Consider the following 17,476-nt stretch of genomic DNA (forward strand, 5'->3'; position numbering starts at 1 on the left):
CACAGTGGAATCAGAGTCATCAGAGCCTCGCTTACACGGGTGACTGGTGAACACACCTCTAATCCTAGCACTTGGGATACAGAGGCATGAAGATCATAATTTTGGAACTAGACTGAGTTACACAGTGCGACTCTGTCTCAAAAACAGCCAACAAGGGCCAGGAGGATGCTCAGTGGTGAAGGCACCTGCCATCGAGACTGAGGATCTGAGCTTATCAGAGCACCTACAAGGTAAAAGGAGAGAGCCTCTTCCCAAATCTTGTACTCGACACACACATACATGCACACACACACACACACACACACACGCATGCGTACACACAGAGAGAGAAAATAAATGCAATGAAAAAATAAAAGTACCGGGCAAAAAGAAAAACTATCCCCCACACAATAAGTCCCCTCCTCCCAAAATAAAGAAAACAAGTCAGCACTTACGACAGCAAAAAATGATCCTTCCCTCTCCTGCTGCTGCAGGAGACGGCCAGGCCAGCATTAGTGCCTGGCCACACTCACACCCACCTCACTGCCTCTGGGACCCGGAGGGGGATTAGAAATAGATGTTCTCCCTCACTGATAGGCACAAGGTATTTCTGGTTCCCTTCATAAAATGTGGCCTCCACCGCAGAGGACTTCCAAACCAGAGACCCACCTGTTGATGCCAAGGTCAGGTAGTAGAGAAGGGAGCCACTCTGGTTGAGGAGAAAGGGCATCAGATACTGGAAAGAGGAAAAGTCTGTCAACATTGCCCTGCTCACGCAACATCCTCATCTGACCTGCTAGCACAGCAGTTCTCAGCCTTCCCAGCGCTGCAACTCCTTAACACAGTTCCTCGTGTCCTGGAGACCCCCAGCCATACAATTGGTTCATTGCTACTTCATAACTGTATTTTTGTTGCTGTTCTAAATCATTTTACTTATTTTTTTAAAGTTTTATTTATTTATTATGTATACAACATTCTGCCTCCATGTATGCCCGCATGCCAAAAGAAGGCACCAGATCTCGTTACAGGTGGTTGTGAGCCACCATGTGGTTGCTGGGAATTGAACTCAGGACCTCTGGAAGAACAGCCAGTGCTCTTAACCTCTGAGCCATCTCTCCAGCCCCCTCATTTTACTTTTTTTTTTTTTTAAAGATTTATTTATTTATTGTGTATACAGTATTCTTAGTATTTTGCATGTATGCCTGCAGGCCAGAAGAGGGCACCAAATCTTATTACAGATGGTTGTGAGCCACCATGTGGTTGCTGGGAACTGAACTCAGGACCTTTGGAAGAGCAAGCAGTGCTCTTAACCACTGAGCCATCTCTCCAGCCCTCATTTTACTTTTTTTTTTTTAAAGATTTATTTATTTATTGTGTATACAGTATTCTTAGTATTTTGCATGTATGCCTGCAGGCCAGAAGAGGGCACCAAATCTTATTACAGATGGTTGTGAGCCACCATGTGGTTGCTGGGAACTGAACTCAGGACCTTTGGAAGAGCAAGCAGTGCTCTTAACCACTGAGCCATCTCTCCAGCCCTCATTTTACTTTTTTTATTCTCTGCATAACCGTCTATGCAGACAGTACCTTCTAAGGCCAGAAGATGGTGTCAGAGTCCCTGGAACTGGATTTACAGACAGTTGTGAGCTGCCATGTGGGTGCTGGGAATTGAACCTGAGTCTTCCATGAGAGCAGCTAATGCTGTTAATGGCAGACCCATCTCCCCAGTGCCTCCACTATTAATTGTAATGTAAATATCTGATATCCAACCCCAAGGTGTCATGACTCACCGGTTGAGAACTGCTGTTCTTACACAGGCTTTTCCCCAAAAGGGGAGGGATAAATAAATGCATATATATATATGTATATATATATATAACAATTTTTATTTCAACAACACATCTAATACAAATAATTACATTTATAAATAAATTCCCAGGAAGACTCACCTACTTGAGGACCCTTTTAGGGCACAGAGAAAAAAAAATTCAATGTATACTTTTGCCGTAAATGCCCTCTCCCTCAACTTGGCCAGTTCCCATCTTCCCTAAGCCTGTATGGCCTTGAGTGCCAGTTCACTCCTTCCAAGAAGTCCAATCCTGGTCCTGCAGCTCCATCCCTCTCCTCGGAACTCACAGGACTCCATCTCTTCTTCCCTTCTTCCCCTTGGCCCAGAGAGTCCTGCAGATCTAGCTGGCTGCATACCTGGGCAGCCCTGGGCTGAAGGCACTTCCTCGATACCCTTCCTTATGTTCTTCGCCAGGGCAAACTGAGCCCAAAGAAAGCTTTTGGAAAGGCTCACAGTAGTTCTATAATTGGTGAAGTAGCCATAACGATAATACCAGCCATGGACAGAATATATATGCTATAATAGGCTCAATGCTAAGTGTTTTATGTGTCTTACCTCAATTCTTTTTGTTGTTGTTGTTGTTGTTTAGTTTTTCGAGACAAGGTTTCTCTGTGTAGTCCTGACTGTCCTGGAACTTGCTATGTAGACCAGGCTAGCCGCGAACTTACAGAGATCACCTTTGCTTCCCGAAGGCATGCACCACCACCGACCCATTCCCTCAACTATCACATCTGCCCTACACATTAGTCATCATATAGTTTCCATTTTACCAAACATAACGCCGAGGATCACAAGGAATAAGTGACTCCTCCCGGAGCTTCTAGTGAGGAGGAGGTGGGCTGGGATGCTGGCTCAGCGGCTCCTGAGAGGGAGCGCCAGTCCACAGACGCACCTCAGTATTCAAGAAGAGAGTCTTCATCTCCTGCAGCAGCTGCCGGGCCCACGTCTGCTCATGCACTTGCTGCAGGCCGGCGGAGGCCCGCTTCAGCAGCGGCTGCGTGCCACCCCACAGGGCGGCCACCAGCACCAGAGCGAGGACTTGCCCTGAAAGCAAAGGAGCAGAGAGTCACCCAGGCCCTCCCCGGCCTCCTCCGGCTCGGCTGACAGGCTCCATCTTCCTCCCGAGCTCTCCGCGCTGGGCTGCGCTAGGCCGGGAGGTCCCGCACCGAAGGTGCGGGGAAGTGAGTCCGTCCCGGGCTTATCAGGGCTGGGGTTCACGGGTGCCGGGGGGAGTGAGATAGGAGACCCAAGCCGGAGTCAATGTCCGCGGAGGGGCGGGGCCAGCTACCCACCCAGAGACGCCGCCATGGTAACGCCAGGCCCTTCTACTTCCGGGAGTCAAGGGGCGGAGTCCCCGCAGCAGGAAGTTGCCTCTAGTCCACGTCCGGTCCTACTCACATTGCCTCTCCTCGCGTCAGCGCCGGGATGGTGAGTGCCGGGCATATGGTGCCGCCGCGCGGGGTGCTGTGGTTGTGGGGCCGCAGTCGGGGTGGGACGGGATTCTTGGCGCTGACACTCCCGCTCTGTCCCCGCAGAAGCCCATCATGCTGCAGGGCCATGAGCGGTCCATCACGCAAATCAAGTACAACCGCGAAGGAGACCTCCTCTTCACCGTGGCCAAAGACCCTGTGAGCGGCGGCGCGAGGGAGGGAGGGAGGGAGAGAGCGCGGGAGGGCGGGGCACCCGGAGGGGCGAGTTCGCACTCTCGGGGTGGTGGGTGAACAAGCCTTGCCGTCTGAGGGGAATTCTTTTGAAAAGCACAGAGAACCGTCCTTACTGGGGTAGGCTAGCGACAGCATTCTACTTGGGAGACATAAGATAAGTTGATGGTCGGTAGGAACGAGTACCCAGGAAGAAGAGAAATACTGTGTGGTGGGGGGCCTGGGGACTGGGAGGGGATCAGCCCTAGTGACTCGAGGATGGGAAGAACCAGAACGCGCAGCCTCTAAAGCCTGGAGGATAAAGTTGATCCGTGGGCCGTGAGCCGTGCCATTATGGGGGTCTTGGGGTTGTAGTTCAGACTCCAGTGGTTAACGTGTGCACCTAGCTCTGAGTTGGATCCCTAACACCAGAAAGGGAAAGAGGAAAGAGACGGTGGAATTTAGTGAGGCTGTCCATAGCTTCGTCTGTTCAGTCCGTGTTGATGCTCAGTGCTCCGTCTCTTTGGGTACTGCCTTTTGAGGCGTTTGTACGAGGAGACAGTTAACTGATGCTATCAGTGGGTAGTCTGAAGTCAGAGCTTGAGGTGAGTCCTAACCCCTGCACCTGCTAGCAGTGTGACTTGGAACCTGACATTATGCGGTTCTAAATTACAATTTTCCCTTTTAATAAAACATGTACCTCCCTCAACAAAATGAGGTCATTAAATGCTTTCTCACTGCACCCGGCGTATGGTAGTCACATCCATTTTATGTTTCTAAGCATTTATTTTATGGGAACTTCGCAGCTGCCCTTTGAGGAAAGATGTTGGCAAGGATGGGTTGTCTTTCCAAGCTGACCTGTGCCTCCCCATCCTCCTGCCTCAGCCTCCCAGTGCTGGGAATATAGGTGTGTGCTATCACACACAGCTTGCTGTTTAATAAGTATATTTTTATATAATGAGTTTGTTGATTTTTATGGGCATGCGTGTTTTGCCTGCATTGTATGTGCGTGTGTATACCTGGTACCTGAGGTGGCCAGAAGAGGTTATCAGATCCCCTGGAACTGGGTTTACAGATGGTTGGAGCTATCACATGGGTGCTGGGAATCAAACCCAGGTCATCTGGAAGAGTCACCAGTGCTCTTTAACCTCTGAGCCATCTCTCTAGCCCTTTTAAAGATGACAAAGTTAGCTGGGCAGTGGTGGCACACACTTTTAATCTTAGCACTTGGGAGGCAGAGGCAGGAGAATTTTCGAATTTGAGGGCAGCCTGGTCTACAGAGTGAATTCCAGGACAGGTAGGGCTACACAGGGAAGCCCAGTTTCAAAAAAAAAAGGACAAGCCGGGCGATGGTGGAGCACGCCTTTAATCCCAGCACTTGGGAGGCAGAGGCAGGTGGAACCCTGTGAGTTCGAGACCAGCCTGGTCTACAGAGCTAGTTCCAGGACAGGCTCCAAAACCACAGAGAAACCCTGTCTCGAAAAACCAAAAAAAAAAAAAAAAGGACAAAGTTTAGTACCTTTAGGAAGAAGAAAACCCAGGAGCTGGTCTGCTTCTATAGTGCTCCTCTAATATAGGAGCAGAAGGCAGACTGGGCTCGGCTAGAGTCTACAGAGGGTTTGTTGGGCCAAGTAAGCTATTGCTTTTTCTGGGGTGTGACCCAGCCTGTCATTCTACTCTTCCAGATCGTCAATGTGTGGTACTCGGTGAATGGCGAGAGGCTGGGCACCTACATGGGCCACACTGGCGCTGTGTGGTGTGTGGATGCTGACTGTATCCTTTTGGCTTTGAGTCAGCCAGCCCTGAGATGCTGGCGGTGAGGTTGGGAGTTTGACAAGCTTATGGTGCTCTGGAGAATAGGGTCCCCTACTCCCAGTCGCTTCATCGGTGGGGGAGACAGAAGAAGGTTGGAACACTCTGAGGTAAGAGAGTGAGGTAGGCTCTTTGGGACTGAACTGGAAGACGCTTTGGATGACTTCCAAGAGAACATGGGCTCAGGTTGTGTGTATGTATATCTGTGTCTGTGGTGAATCTGTGTGTGTGGATCAGGTGTATATATGTCTGTGTTCTGTGGTGAATCTGTGTGTGCAGACCAGGTGTATGTATGTCTGTGTTCTGTGGTGAATCTGTGTGTGCAGGCCAGGTGTATGTATGTCTGTGTCTGTGGTGAATCTGTGTATGCAGACCAGAAGTCAGCATCAGCTGTCCTCCTTAGTTGCTCTTCAACCTTCCTTCCTTTCTGAAGGATGTAGTTTTATTTATAAGGATGTTTTTCCTGCATGTGTGTCTTCCTGTGTGCAGTATCCTGCATGTGTGTCTTCCTGTGTACCATGTGTGCAGTGTCAGCAGAGGGTAATTCCTTAGAACAGGAATTACACATGGCTTTAGCCACCCTGTGGGTGCTGGAAGACTAACCTGGGTCGTCTAGAAGAGCGACCACGGAGCCATCTCTTCAGCCTCCCAATCCCGCCAAACTACCCCTGTGTACTGGCTGTCCTGAAACTTGCTCTATAGACCAGGCTGGCCTTGAATTCAGAGCCTGCCTATGCCTCTTGAACGCTGTGATTAAAGGTGTGTACCACCACTGCCACTCTTTTTTGAGGCAAAAATCGGACCTGTCTCTAAATCTGGAATTCACGGATTAGGTAGGTAGGCACGGCTATCTAATCACTGAATTTCCTGACTTTACCTCTCAGCACTGGGCTGCTGGCACACCTGGGGATTCTAACTGAGCTCCTCATGGTTGCATAGCAAGGATTTCATCCAGTGAACTGTCTCTCCAACCCTAAGAATGATTTTCTTACATATATATATGTGTGTGTGTGTGTGGTGTCCCCAGAGGCCAGAAGAGGGCATTGAATTCCCTGGAATTGGAATCGTGAGCCACCGTATAGGTCCTGGGAATCTAGCCTGGGACCTCTGGATCAGCCAGTGCCCCTAACTTCTGGGCCATTTCTTGAGCACGAATCATGTTTCTTAACGCCTTGTTCAGGGGACACCAAGCATGTCCTCACTGGCTCAGCTGACAACAGCTGTCGTCTCTGGGATTGTGAAACAGGTAAGTCTGGGCCATTTGCTTTTCAGCAAGAAGTTACCAACTTCATGTACCTGTCCAAGCAAATGTGTTCTGAAGGACTAGAGCTAGAGATGGTTTCCAGTCTGCTGATGAAGAGACAACAGACAAACAGCAAGGAGTTAGCTGAGGGAGAAACGTCACATTAGATAGTAGGAAGTGTTCAGGAAGGCCAGAGGGGACAGTGGACCTCTGGAGTGGGAGTGCGTGGCCTTGGAAGGTGTGAGCCGGGAGTCTGGGCACAAGCAGGAGGGAAAGCAAGGAGTGTCCAGGTAAAGGGCTGGGACAAGCTGTGTGTGACAGCACACAGACGCTGAGGCAGGAGAATGGAAAATTTAGATGAAACTGAAGGCTGAGGCCAGAGAAGCCTTTATTGTGGAAGCAGAGCACTTAGTTCCAGATTCAGGGAGCACGGAAGTCATTGCCTTCCCTTGTGATCCCAACAGGTTCCAGTGGTCACATGGGTGGCCCTGCTTAAACTGGGTCACAAAACAAAAGTGGAAGTCACAGACCTGGGAGATGGATTGATGGGGATATAAGTGGTGGTGGTAGGGATGGGAGGAAGAGTAATCGGAATATATTATATACATACTGAAATTGTTAGGAATATATTATATACATATGTGAAATTGTCCGGCAACAAAAAAAATAATTAAAATACAGAGCTCTGCCAGGCAGTGGTGGTGGCGCACACCTTTAATCCCAGCACTCCCACAAAGTGACTTCCAGGACTACACAGAGAAACTGTCTGGAAAAACACACAAAATGTGTAAAACTCCAGCCAGCCAAGGTTATAGCATGGGAACCTGTCTTTTTGTTTTGTTTTTCGGGACAGGGTTTCTCTATGTAGTTTTGATGCCTGTCCTGGAATTAGCTCTTGTAAACCAGGCTGGAGTCGAACTCACAGATCTGCCTGCCTCTCAAGTGCTGGGATTAAAGGCATGCACTACCCCCCCCCAGCTAATTTATTCATTTTTATTTTATGTGCGTTGGTGGTTTGCCTTCATGTATGTCTGTGCCTGTTCTTGAATTATAGACCGTGTGAGCTGCTGTGTAGTTGCTGGGACTTGAATCCTTGTCTTTTGGAAAAGCAGTCAATCCTCTTAACTGCTGAGCTGTCTCTCTAGCTCCTAGGTTTAAGTTCTTAAAAGAAAAAACTTGGTTTTGTTCTGTAAAACTTGACACACTGAGCCATACAGTAGTGGTGCAAGCCTTCATTTAGGAGGCTGAGGCAGGCGGATCTCTGAGTTCAAGGCCAGCCTGGTCTATGAAGTGGATTTCAGGGCAGCCAAACAAACAAAAACAAAAAAAAACTTGGCACACTGGGAAGAATAGTGGATTGGTGGGTTTCAAGGTCAAAACAGTTGAAGAGCTGGTAGCAAAGAGGAGGCCATTCTATTATTCTGGCTACTGGGTAGTTGGTGTAAGTCTGCTTCTATGCCGGGATATGCAGCAGAAATGGAGTCTGAGGGGGAGACAGCTTGGACCCTGCTGTGACGAGAGCCACATTCATCTTAGGATTTGTGAGGAAGTGCTGCAGGGTGGGAGCAGCAGTGGGGAGGGGGAGTTCTGGCCTGTAGTCCTCAGGCAGGAGCTGTGAGACTCCTGCTCCCTGCTGTCATGGTAGCCCAGAGTAACCTAGACCCCGCCTCTCCCCAGGGAAGCAGCTGGCTCTGCTGAAGACCAACTCAGCTGTGCGCACCTGTGGCTTTGACTTTGGGGGCAACATCATCATGTTCTCCACAGACAAGCAGATGGGGTACCAGTGTTTAGTGAGCTTCTTTGATCTACGGGATCCAAGCCAGATTGGTGAGGGCTAGGACCGGGGGGCAGAGGTGGAGGATGTGGCTTCAGACCCCAGGGCCTGACCTGTGCTGCTGTGCGCAGACAGCAACGAGCCCTACATGAAGATCCCCTGCAACGACTCCAAGATCACCAGTGCCGTTTGGGGACCCTTGGGGGAGTGCATCATCGNTCCCCAGGGAAGCAGCTGGCTCTGCTGAAGACCAACTCAGCTGTGCGCACCTGTGGCTTTGACTTTGGGGGCAACATCATCATGTTCTCCACAGACAAGCAGATGGGGTACCAGTGTTTAGTGAGCTTCTTTGATCTACGGGATCCAAGCCAGATTGGTGAGGGCTAGGACCAGGGGGGCAGAGGTGGAGGATGTGGCTTCAGACCCCAGGGCCTGACCTGTGCTGCTGTGCGCAGACAGCAACGAGCCCTACATGAAGATCCCCTGCAACGACTCCAAGATCACCAGTGCCGTTTGGGGACCCTTGGGGGAGTGCATCATCGCAGGCCATGAGAGTGGAGAGCTCAACCAGTACAGTGCCAAGGTAAGGGCCGGTGTTACCAGGTGACATTAGCTGTTGGGAAGGTGTCACCAGCTATTCAGGGCAGGTTATGGTGGTCACAGATAAGCTTTTCTCTGTCACTAGAGAGTGTTAGGCAAGCTTTTCTCTGTCACTAGAGAGTGTTAGGCCCTGGGTGAGAGTCCTAGAGAAACAATGAGAATCAGAGACCAACTTCAAAATAGCCAGTACCTGGCTGGAGAGATGGCTCAGAGGTTAAGGTCATTGCCTGCTCTTCCAAAGGTCCTGAGTTCAATTCCCAGCAACCACATGGTGGCTCACAACCATCTGTAAAGGGGTCTGGTGCCCTATTCTGGCCTGCAGGCATACACACAGACAGAATGTTGTATACATAATAAATAAATATTTAAAAAAAAAAAAAGAAACAAAATAGCCAGTACCTGAATCATGCTGTATTTACACCACACTAGATTTCAGCTAAATCCAGAGTGTACTCTTGTCACAGAGGAGGTGGCGTGTGTGTGGACTCATGAAAAAGCTCCCAGTTGTCCTTAATTCCAGGTCCAGGGAATCTGCTATCTTCTGGCTCCTTGACTACTGGGCATGAACATGGTAAACACACATGCACACGTACACAAAATACTCATGACACATAAAATAAAAATGAATAAATTTTTTTTAAAAAAAGCTTCTAGCAAGAAAGATAGTTTTCCATAGTTAAGAGGAATAACAGAAGCAAAGGTCTATAGACAGGGGAAGGGCACTTGCCCAGCAGGCGTAAGGCCCTGAGTTCAATCCCCAGTGGGGACTGGAGGTACAGCAGAAGCCTGACTGTGGCCTCTGGAAAGTGGAGGGGCACTAGAGAGTAAACGTCTTTGTACATCAGGTGAGGAGCCGTTCTTCTCTGGGCAGTGGGTTGTTTATTATATTTGCCATTTAGAAGGCTTCTGCGGCTACAGCTTGGAGAATGGAACTGAACGAGTCGGTGTGCATGAGGATGTGGAGTTCTAGACAGTCCCACAATGCTTAGGTGTTAGGCAGAGGGGTATGCACCTGTGGGTCAGTTTCTTGGGAAGCTAAGGTAGAGTGATCCTAAATAAAAAGAACTGGAGAGCTGGGCGGTGGTGGTACTTGCCCTTAAAACCAGCTCTCAGGAGGCAGAGATGGGTGGGTCTCTGAGTTCGAGGCCAGCCTAGTCAACAGAACTAGTTCCAGGACAGCCAGAGCTATTACACAGAGCAACCCTGTCTCGAAAAACAAAACAAACAAAGAGAATGGGAGATGTGATCATGAAAAGGAAAAAATAATATATTTCCAGGTAGGTGTGGTAGTCTAGACCTGTATCCACCTAGTGACAGATGGACCAGTGAAACAGGAGGATAAAAAGTTCCAGGCTTGAAGCGAGCTGAGGTGGCACACACCTTTACTTGGGAGGCAAAGGCAGGTAGATCTAAGTTTGGGGTCTACAGAACCAGTTCCAGGCCGGCCATACATGGTGAAAAAAAGAAAAAAGTTGTCTCAAAAAAGAAATCAAGGGGCTGGAGAGATGGCTCAGAGGTTAAGAGCATTGCCTGCTCTTCCAAAGGTCCTGAGTTCAATTCCCAGCAACCACAACAAGGTGGCCCACAACCATCTGTAATGAGGTCAGGTGCCCTCTTCTGGCCTGCAGGCATACACACAGACAAAATATTTTATACATAATAAATAAATATTTTTAAAAAAAAAGAAAAAGAAAGGTTCCAGGTGTCCCTGGGCTACAGAGTGAGTTCAGGGCCAACCTTAGACAACTCTGGGGAGAAATGGCTCAGTGGTTAAGAATACTTGCTGCTCTTGCAGAGGACCTGAGCTCCCAGCACCCACTTCAGGCAGTTCACAGCTGCTGTGACTCCAGTTCTAGGGAGATTTGATGTCCTCTGACTTATGGGCACTGACATATGAGTAAGAAGGCACACAGCCGTACACATAAATTTTTGTTTTGTTTCTATTTTGGCTTTCTTTTTCGAGACAGGGTTTCTCTGTGTAGCCTTGGCTGTCAAGGAACTCACTCTGTAGACCAGGCTGGCCTTGAACTCACAGAGATCCAACTACCTCTGCTTCCCAAGTGCTGGGGTTAAAGTCGTGTGCTATCATTGCTCAATGATAGAGTACTTAGGGTCAGTCAGTCAGTCCAGTAGCAGTGGTGGTACACACCTTTAATCCTAGCAGAGGCAGGATCTCTGTGAGGTCAAGGCCCAGAGGAACCCTGTCTCAAAAAAAAAATTAACTAATTATTAAAATTGTCCAGCTTCTCTCAGGTTTCTGAGGAGCAGTGGCTTGGGACTCCAGCAAGTCAGTCTAACTCTTCCTCCTTTTCCAGTCTGGGGAGGTGTTGGTGAATGTTAAGGAACACTCGCGGCAGATCAATGACATCCAGTTGTCTAGAGACATGACCATGTTTGTCACTGCATCCAAGGATAACACAGCTAAGGTGAGCCTGGGGGAGGAGTCTGGTGGAGCTTTGGGTGTACTCCTGATGCATGGTCAACCAGTCCGACCTGCCCAATCACAAATTCTGCCCGCCCTTTCTCGCCCCAGCTCTTTGACTCCACGAGTCTTGAACATCAGAAGACTTTCCGAACAGAACGTCCCGTCAACTCAGCTGCCCTCTCTCCCAACTATGACCACGTAAGTCATTCACCCCACTCAGGCTTTTGGAGTCTGCATGTTTTCCCAATAATTAGACTGTAAATGTTGGGGGAAATGGCTTCATACAGGGAGGAGACTCCTGGCATTGTAACACTTCTGAGTGATGGATGGGAAGTGAGTAGGGGTACCTGAACAGGCTGCTCATCCCCTCCCTGAGGATCTTCCCACTGTAGGTGGGAGGCCTTAGAGCACAGAGGCTGGTAAGTTTTGGCTGCACCTCCACTTTCTTTTCTTTAGGTGGTGCTGGGAGGTGGCCAGGAAGCCATGGATGTAACCACAACCTCCACCAGGATTGGCAAGTTTGAAGCCAGGTAAAGTGGAAACAAGCTCTTCCACATTGAAACCACACAGACCTGGACACAAAGGATCACAGGGAGTGTGAGTGTCTGGTACAGCAGATGAGGTCAGAGGTCAGCTGGGCAGAGAGCTGGCTAAAGTGCCTGCCAGCACTCCAGGTTGTGTCCCTGGCACTACCAATGGGTGGTAGCCCCAAGTCTGTAATACAATTCCAGTTACTCCAGAGGTGAAAAACCATGAGTTCAAGGTCATCCTTGGCCTCAGCCACTTCCTAGTTCCCCTTGGCTATGCAGGGCCTTGTCTCTACAGCCATCTCCAAGGGCCTAGGTGGTGTTGTATTTCTCTCTGTGCCTGGGACTTTGTTTTATTTTATTTATTTATTTATTTTTGATTGATTTTGGTTTTTCTTTTTTTTTTTTTTTTTTTTTTGTGCCTGGGACGGTTTAACAGAACAAGGGTAGCGATGGTGGCACATGCCTTTAATCCCAGCACTCGGGAGGCAGAGGCAGGCGGATCTCTGTGAGTTCGAGACCAGCCTGGTCTACAGAGCTAGTTCCAGGACAGGCTCCAAAGCCACAGAGAAACCCTGTCTCAAAAAACCAAAAAATAAAAATAAATAAATTAATAAAAAAAAAAAACAGGACAAGGGTAGTATACGCACCTCAGAAATGGGTGCAGATTAAGTAAATGCATTAATATTGCTTTAGAGCACCACCCAGCTCATGTTAGTGCCTGGTATTTGCTGTATGTTAAAGCAGACATTTAGGTGGTCTCCCTATGACTGCACATTTTTCTTCCTTGTATTCTATTACTTCGTTGACTTTGTTACACAGAATACTGCCTCAGCAGCGTTCATTGTGTAGACTGCTGCTTCAGGTGTGTTTTGGAAGGAGATGGGGACTGAATAGCTGGTCTCCTACCCACCCTCCCCTCCAGGTTCTTCCATCTGGCTTTTGAAGAGGAGTTTGGGCGAGTCAAGGGCCACTTTGGACCTATCAACAGTGTTGCCTTCCATCCTGATGGCAAGAGGTATGGCCCCACTGGAGAGCGTGCGCTCTGCGGCTGGAGGGTCTCTGCCCATTTGCTATGTCTGGCTGCCCTGGTATCCCCCTCAGCAGCATCTGACTGTCCCTGTCTGTCTCTTTCCAGCTACAGCAGCGGTGGTGAAGACGGTTACGTCCGCATCCATTACTTCGACCCACAGTACTTTGAGTTTGAGTTTGAAGCATAAGAAGTTGGATCTCAGTGTACACCTGGGAAGCTGCTCAAGAGGGTTTTAGACTCTGAGAAATAAATTAGTTTGTTAAAAATAGTTCCTGGTCAGAGATTTTATACAGCCTGTTTGGTTCTCCCCCTTTGCTGGCCCCGGCAGGCTGATAGTCATGAATATTTTGTTCTTGAGGCCTTCTCTCTGCACTCAGACTTGGCTTTGCTCTGGCTTTAGAACCACTCCACCACATTCAAGAAGCCAGGGCTTAGAGGGGCTCAGGCTGATGCTGCGGTCCAGAATCTTTCCTCTTCCTTTTCTATTTGATGCCTCAGGTAGGTGGGCAGGGCCAGCATGGAAAACCCAGACAGAAAGATAAGGAAGCCCCCCACAGGGAAAGAATTCTGGGGAAATAGTTGGGGATTACCTCATGATAGGCTCGGGTTCTGGAGATCCACAAACTACATGGCTAAGGAATTAAGGATATAGAGTAGGTGACTCTCGGTTCCAGCACCCATGTTGGGCAGCTCAGAACTGCCTGTAACCACATGAGCCCGGTAACCTGGACTCACAGTGTGGAAGAGAACCAGCACCTGAGAGCTATCTGCTGACCCTCGCATGCCATGGTATGTGTGCCTGTATAGTACACAGGTATCATACCTTAAAGCTGTCTATGTGGTGGCACATAACTTTTATTCTAGCACCCAGGAGTTCGAGGCCAGCCTGGTCCACAGAGCCCGTTCCAGGACAGCCAGGACTGTTTCTAGAGAAACCTGTCTTGGGGGGTGGGGAGAGCAGCTGTACTGACCCTCACTCCCATGTCACGTGCACCTGTACACACACCACACACTATGATGTATGTCTTGTGTTCATGCCTGGTGCCTATGAAGGCCAGAGAGGGTATCAGATGTCTTGGAACTTGAGTCACAGACAGTTGGGGGTTCTGAAAACCAAACCCAGGTTTTCTGCAAGAGCAGGAACTGCTCAAACACTGGACTCTCCACAATCCCTAAATGTTATTTCCTTGGATGTTTGTTTTGAGACAGGGTCTCTATGTAGTCCAGGCTATCCTAGAACTCACTATGTAGACCAGTCAAACTCTGCCTGCCTCTGCCCCCCAAGTGGTGGGAGTGTACATTACCGCATCTGACTAAAAATGGTTTTATTGTGGTCCTGGGGATAGAGTCTGAGCTTTGTGCTAGGTGAGCCCTCTAGCCTGTACCAGAGTTGTAGTGCTCAACACGAACACAGTAATTCTTAGAAAAGAAAGCATTAATTGCTTACAGCTTCAGAGGTTTAGCCCATTATCATGGCTTGGTGGCATGCACACAGACACAGAGGCAAGCAGTAAGCTTTTTGAAAGCCCTTTTTCAAGATTTTATTTATTATGTATACAATGTTCTGCCTGCATGACAGAAGAGGGCTCCAGGTCTCATGACAGATGGTTGTGAGCCACCATGTGGTTGCCGGGAATTGAACTCAGGACCTTTGGAAGAGCAGGCAATGCTCTTAACCGCTGAGCCATCTCTCCAGCCCTGAAAGCCCTTTTTTAAAGCCCACTCTCAGTGACACTAACTCTAGCACAGTCACACCTAATATTTAAATAGTGCCATTCCCTGGTGATAAAGCATCCAAATGGATGAGCCTGTGGGGTCCCCATTCAAACTAGCACACCTGTTGGCTGCCTCCCAGCCCTGTGCTCAGTATTTCTAAGGTGCACTTGTTCTTGGCTAAGTAGAGTAAGTTTTGGACCGTCTTTCTGACATGACACAGGGAAGCTCTTGGGAAAGGAAAGTGAGGCGCGGATAGTGGGCATCTGTTGTTTCCTGCTTGTCCCTGGTCCCCTCCTCCAAGCTGGCGTCTCCACTGTTGAAGAGGAGGGTGCCAAAGGACGAACAATGGGTGTGTTCAGGCAGTGCCCACAGCAGCCCCTCCTTAAACTACCAGCTACAGACACTGGAAACCCAACTGCCCCCTGCAGTTAAGAGAAAGATGGTTGCCCTGTATTTGCAGTGGGCATGGGAGACAGCCAAGTAGGCATAAGAGCTGGAAGGGGTGGCCAGTATAGGCCCAGGGAGAAGCCGCTGGGACCAGGAAAGGGTTTCTGGATAATTGCCCAGTGACCTGGATCCATTCTGCCCTCTTAACTGGAACCCTGTCCTGGTTTGGCTCAAGGGGCCCAAGATGAGCTGATTCAGCAAAGTCACAAGCAAGCCACTGTCTACTGTTAGCCTCATGTGCCAGGACACAGGCCCCTCCCCTGTGTGCCCAAGGCTCATCAACAGTGGAGTCTTCCCTGGCCCGGGTGGCCAGGTCAAAAATAAAATAGGCTGAGTTCTAGACTATATATATACTTAGATATAAATACGTGTGTGTGTGTTTGTACCAAGTCACGGTTTTGTGCCAGGGCTGAAAGCCACACCCAACCCTCAGTCTCAGAAGATAGGAACCTTATCTCATAGCTTTGGGCTGCCAGGCAGAGGGCACTGGGTGCCTCCTCCACAGTTTAGTCAACTAAGACAGCTTTCTGTGTGCCACTCTGACTCTAACCTCCCCTAGGCACACAGCGGCCTCCGGGAGGGGTCCTATCCTACACATCCTAGTCAAATGAAAACCTGTCCTTTCCCTGGTGAGCCCATCCCAAAAAGGAGACGGAGCCCTCCAAAAAAAAAAAAAAAAAAGGGGGAACCCCCAAGTGATGAGGATAACTCAGTTTCCTTGGGGACTCCTCATTCTGATAAGAAACACCCTGGGGTGATCTTCCTTTTGGGGAAGGGGTACCTTGGTTCCATGGGACATAGAATGCCCTAAAAGCCCCAATCTGCTAGGAGGAACAATGTCTTTGGGGTCAGCATCTGCTCCTACCTTCTAGGAACTGCCCTGCTCTAGGTCACCAGTGTCTGCCAGGACTTTGGGTCACCCTCAGTGACTTCAGTCTGTCTTAGGGAAAAGTTAAGGCTTCCAATGAAGACCACCCAACACTTCTGCTGTTTTCTTTCCTTTATTCTCACCTGCTTTCCTACCTCCCAGAATCACTGCAGTTCTCCAGACAGGACTAAAGCCAGGCTCCCTCTGCACCTGAGCCTGCTGTTCCCCTGGTGTACAGTCCTGCCTACCTACCATGGGATTGTTTGCGAGTTGGGCAAGGGGCTGGAGATTGAAACACACAGACACGGGTCATCCTTGAAACAAGAATGCCCCTTTTATTGCATTCCAGGGCAAGCTTATATAGGGCTTCTCCTTGACTCATGGCCACACCCTAGCTCTCAGATCTTTCCAGCTGCAAGCCCACCAGAAACCACTCCCCTGCCATCAGGAACTCATAAATCTCATGCTCAAAGCAGCTGCAAGCACAGGAAAACAAGTTGTTTACTCCGGCAGGGAAGGGGTCATAGAGAATTCAGGGTCTGAGGGTCCGCAGTCCCCAGCTCCCTGGTGACATCCATCATCCTCCTAGTTACTTCCTTTTCCTTCTTTGGGTCTTAGAAATCACCCCATTTCCCTGGGAAACTCCTTCAGATGGCGAGAGGAAAGTGGTGTGTGCTAGCCTCACCTGCCTCTCAGCCCCTGTCAAACCGAGCCGTCCGTCCACCAAGGCAGCTTCAGTGCTCGCGGATAAATAAGTAAGTAGAGGTTTGTGTGTTGGTTAGAAAAGCATCTTACTCTCCCCCAAGCACAGAACCTCCCTCTGGACCTTTTCTTGGCACCGACATGACCTGAATGAAGACAGGGAGCAAGCACCCATCTGGTCGGGCCAGGCATTCAGAGGTGTGTGTGTGTGTGTGTGTGTGTGTGTGTGTGTGTGTGTGTGACCTGACAGAAGATCAACTTCAGTTGAGCGTGAAGATGCTTTTCCTCTCCATGCAGGGGTGCAATGTACAGAGTTTGGAAGCGGGCGTCCTGGCAGGCCTTTCCTCCCTCCCCATTCATCCACGAAGGGTCTTGCAGCAAAGAGCTGATCCAGCCACTTTCAGACAGAAAAGGAAGCATTGATTCAGGCATGATTAGTGCCTAGTGTTAGCTCCGCCCAGCGGCAGCCTACCTCTGCCGCCAAAGCAGTTACGTCATCACCTGTCGCCAGGTACCTTTCCATCATCAGCTGTGTGAATGTGCACCCCTTTACAAGTGCCCACCCTCTTGCCCCTTGTTCCCTTCTTGCTTCTCTTCTTCTCATTTCTTCCCTGTTCCTTCCATTTATCCGTCTGCCTGTCTGCTTCTCTCATGTCCCCACTCTGACGCGGCCTTTCACCCTCCCTATCCCCCGATAAACCTCTTGCACGTGGTGTGTTTGCTTAGTGGCATACCTTGGCAGGGCCCATCAAAAGGTACCCACTTCCCCTGTCTTTTTTTTTTTATATTTATTTATTATGTATACAATATTCTTTCTGCATGTATGCCTGAAGGCCAGAAGAGGGCACCAGACCTCATTAC

General features: G+C 49.4%; 2 protein-coding genes across 3 annotated transcripts in view; one reads left to right on the plus strand and one right to left on the minus strand.

Moving 5' to 3' along the window:
* Window positions 1-3,246, minus strand: part of Tmem234 (transmembrane protein 234) — a 5,961-nt gene extending 2,715 nt beyond the window's left edge. Inside the window, exons 1-3 of the mRNA XM_050151976.1 lie at window positions 3,121-3,246; window positions 2,721-2,872; window positions 649-715 (exon numbers count right to left, since the gene is read on the minus strand). Coding sequence (XP_050007933.1) covers window positions 649-715; window positions 2,721-2,872; window positions 3,121-3,136 — 235 coding nt within the window. The 5' untranslated portion in view covers window positions 3,137-3,246. The remainder of the gene's footprint in view (window positions 1-648; window positions 716-2,720; window positions 2,873-3,120) is intronic.
* Window positions 3,174-13,150, plus strand: Eif3i (eukaryotic translation initiation factor 3 subunit I). Of its 2 annotated transcripts, none has more exons than XM_050151869.1 (11): window positions 3,174-3,256; window positions 3,364-3,456; window positions 5,154-5,241; window positions 6,461-6,526; window positions 8,201-8,350; window positions 8,753-8,880; window positions 11,213-11,323; window positions 11,431-11,520; window positions 11,779-11,852; window positions 12,775-12,867; window positions 12,988-13,150. In XM_050151869.1, the coding sequence occupies exons 1-11, from the start codon at window positions 3,254-3,256 to the stop codon at window positions 13,067-13,069; spliced, it is 978 nt and encodes a 325-aa protein (XP_050007826.1). In that variant the 5' UTR covers window positions 3,174-3,253; the 3' UTR covers window positions 13,070-13,150. The 2 variants fall into 2 exon arrangements, with proteins under 2 accessions (XP_050007826.1, XP_050007836.1); XM_050151879.1 differs by lacking the exon at window positions 8,201-8,350 and adding an exon at window positions 8,524-8,673.
* The last annotated feature ends 4,326 nt before the right edge of the window (window positions 13,151-17,476 follow it).

Source organism: Alexandromys fortis, unplaced genomic scaffold (genome assembly GCF_014885135.2).
Source record: "Alexandromys fortis isolate MF-2015 unplaced genomic scaffold, M_Fortis_MF-2015_v1.1 scaffold_26, whole genome shotgun sequence".
Lineage (NCBI taxonomy): Eukaryota > Metazoa > Chordata > Mammalia > Rodentia > Cricetidae > Alexandromys > Alexandromys fortis.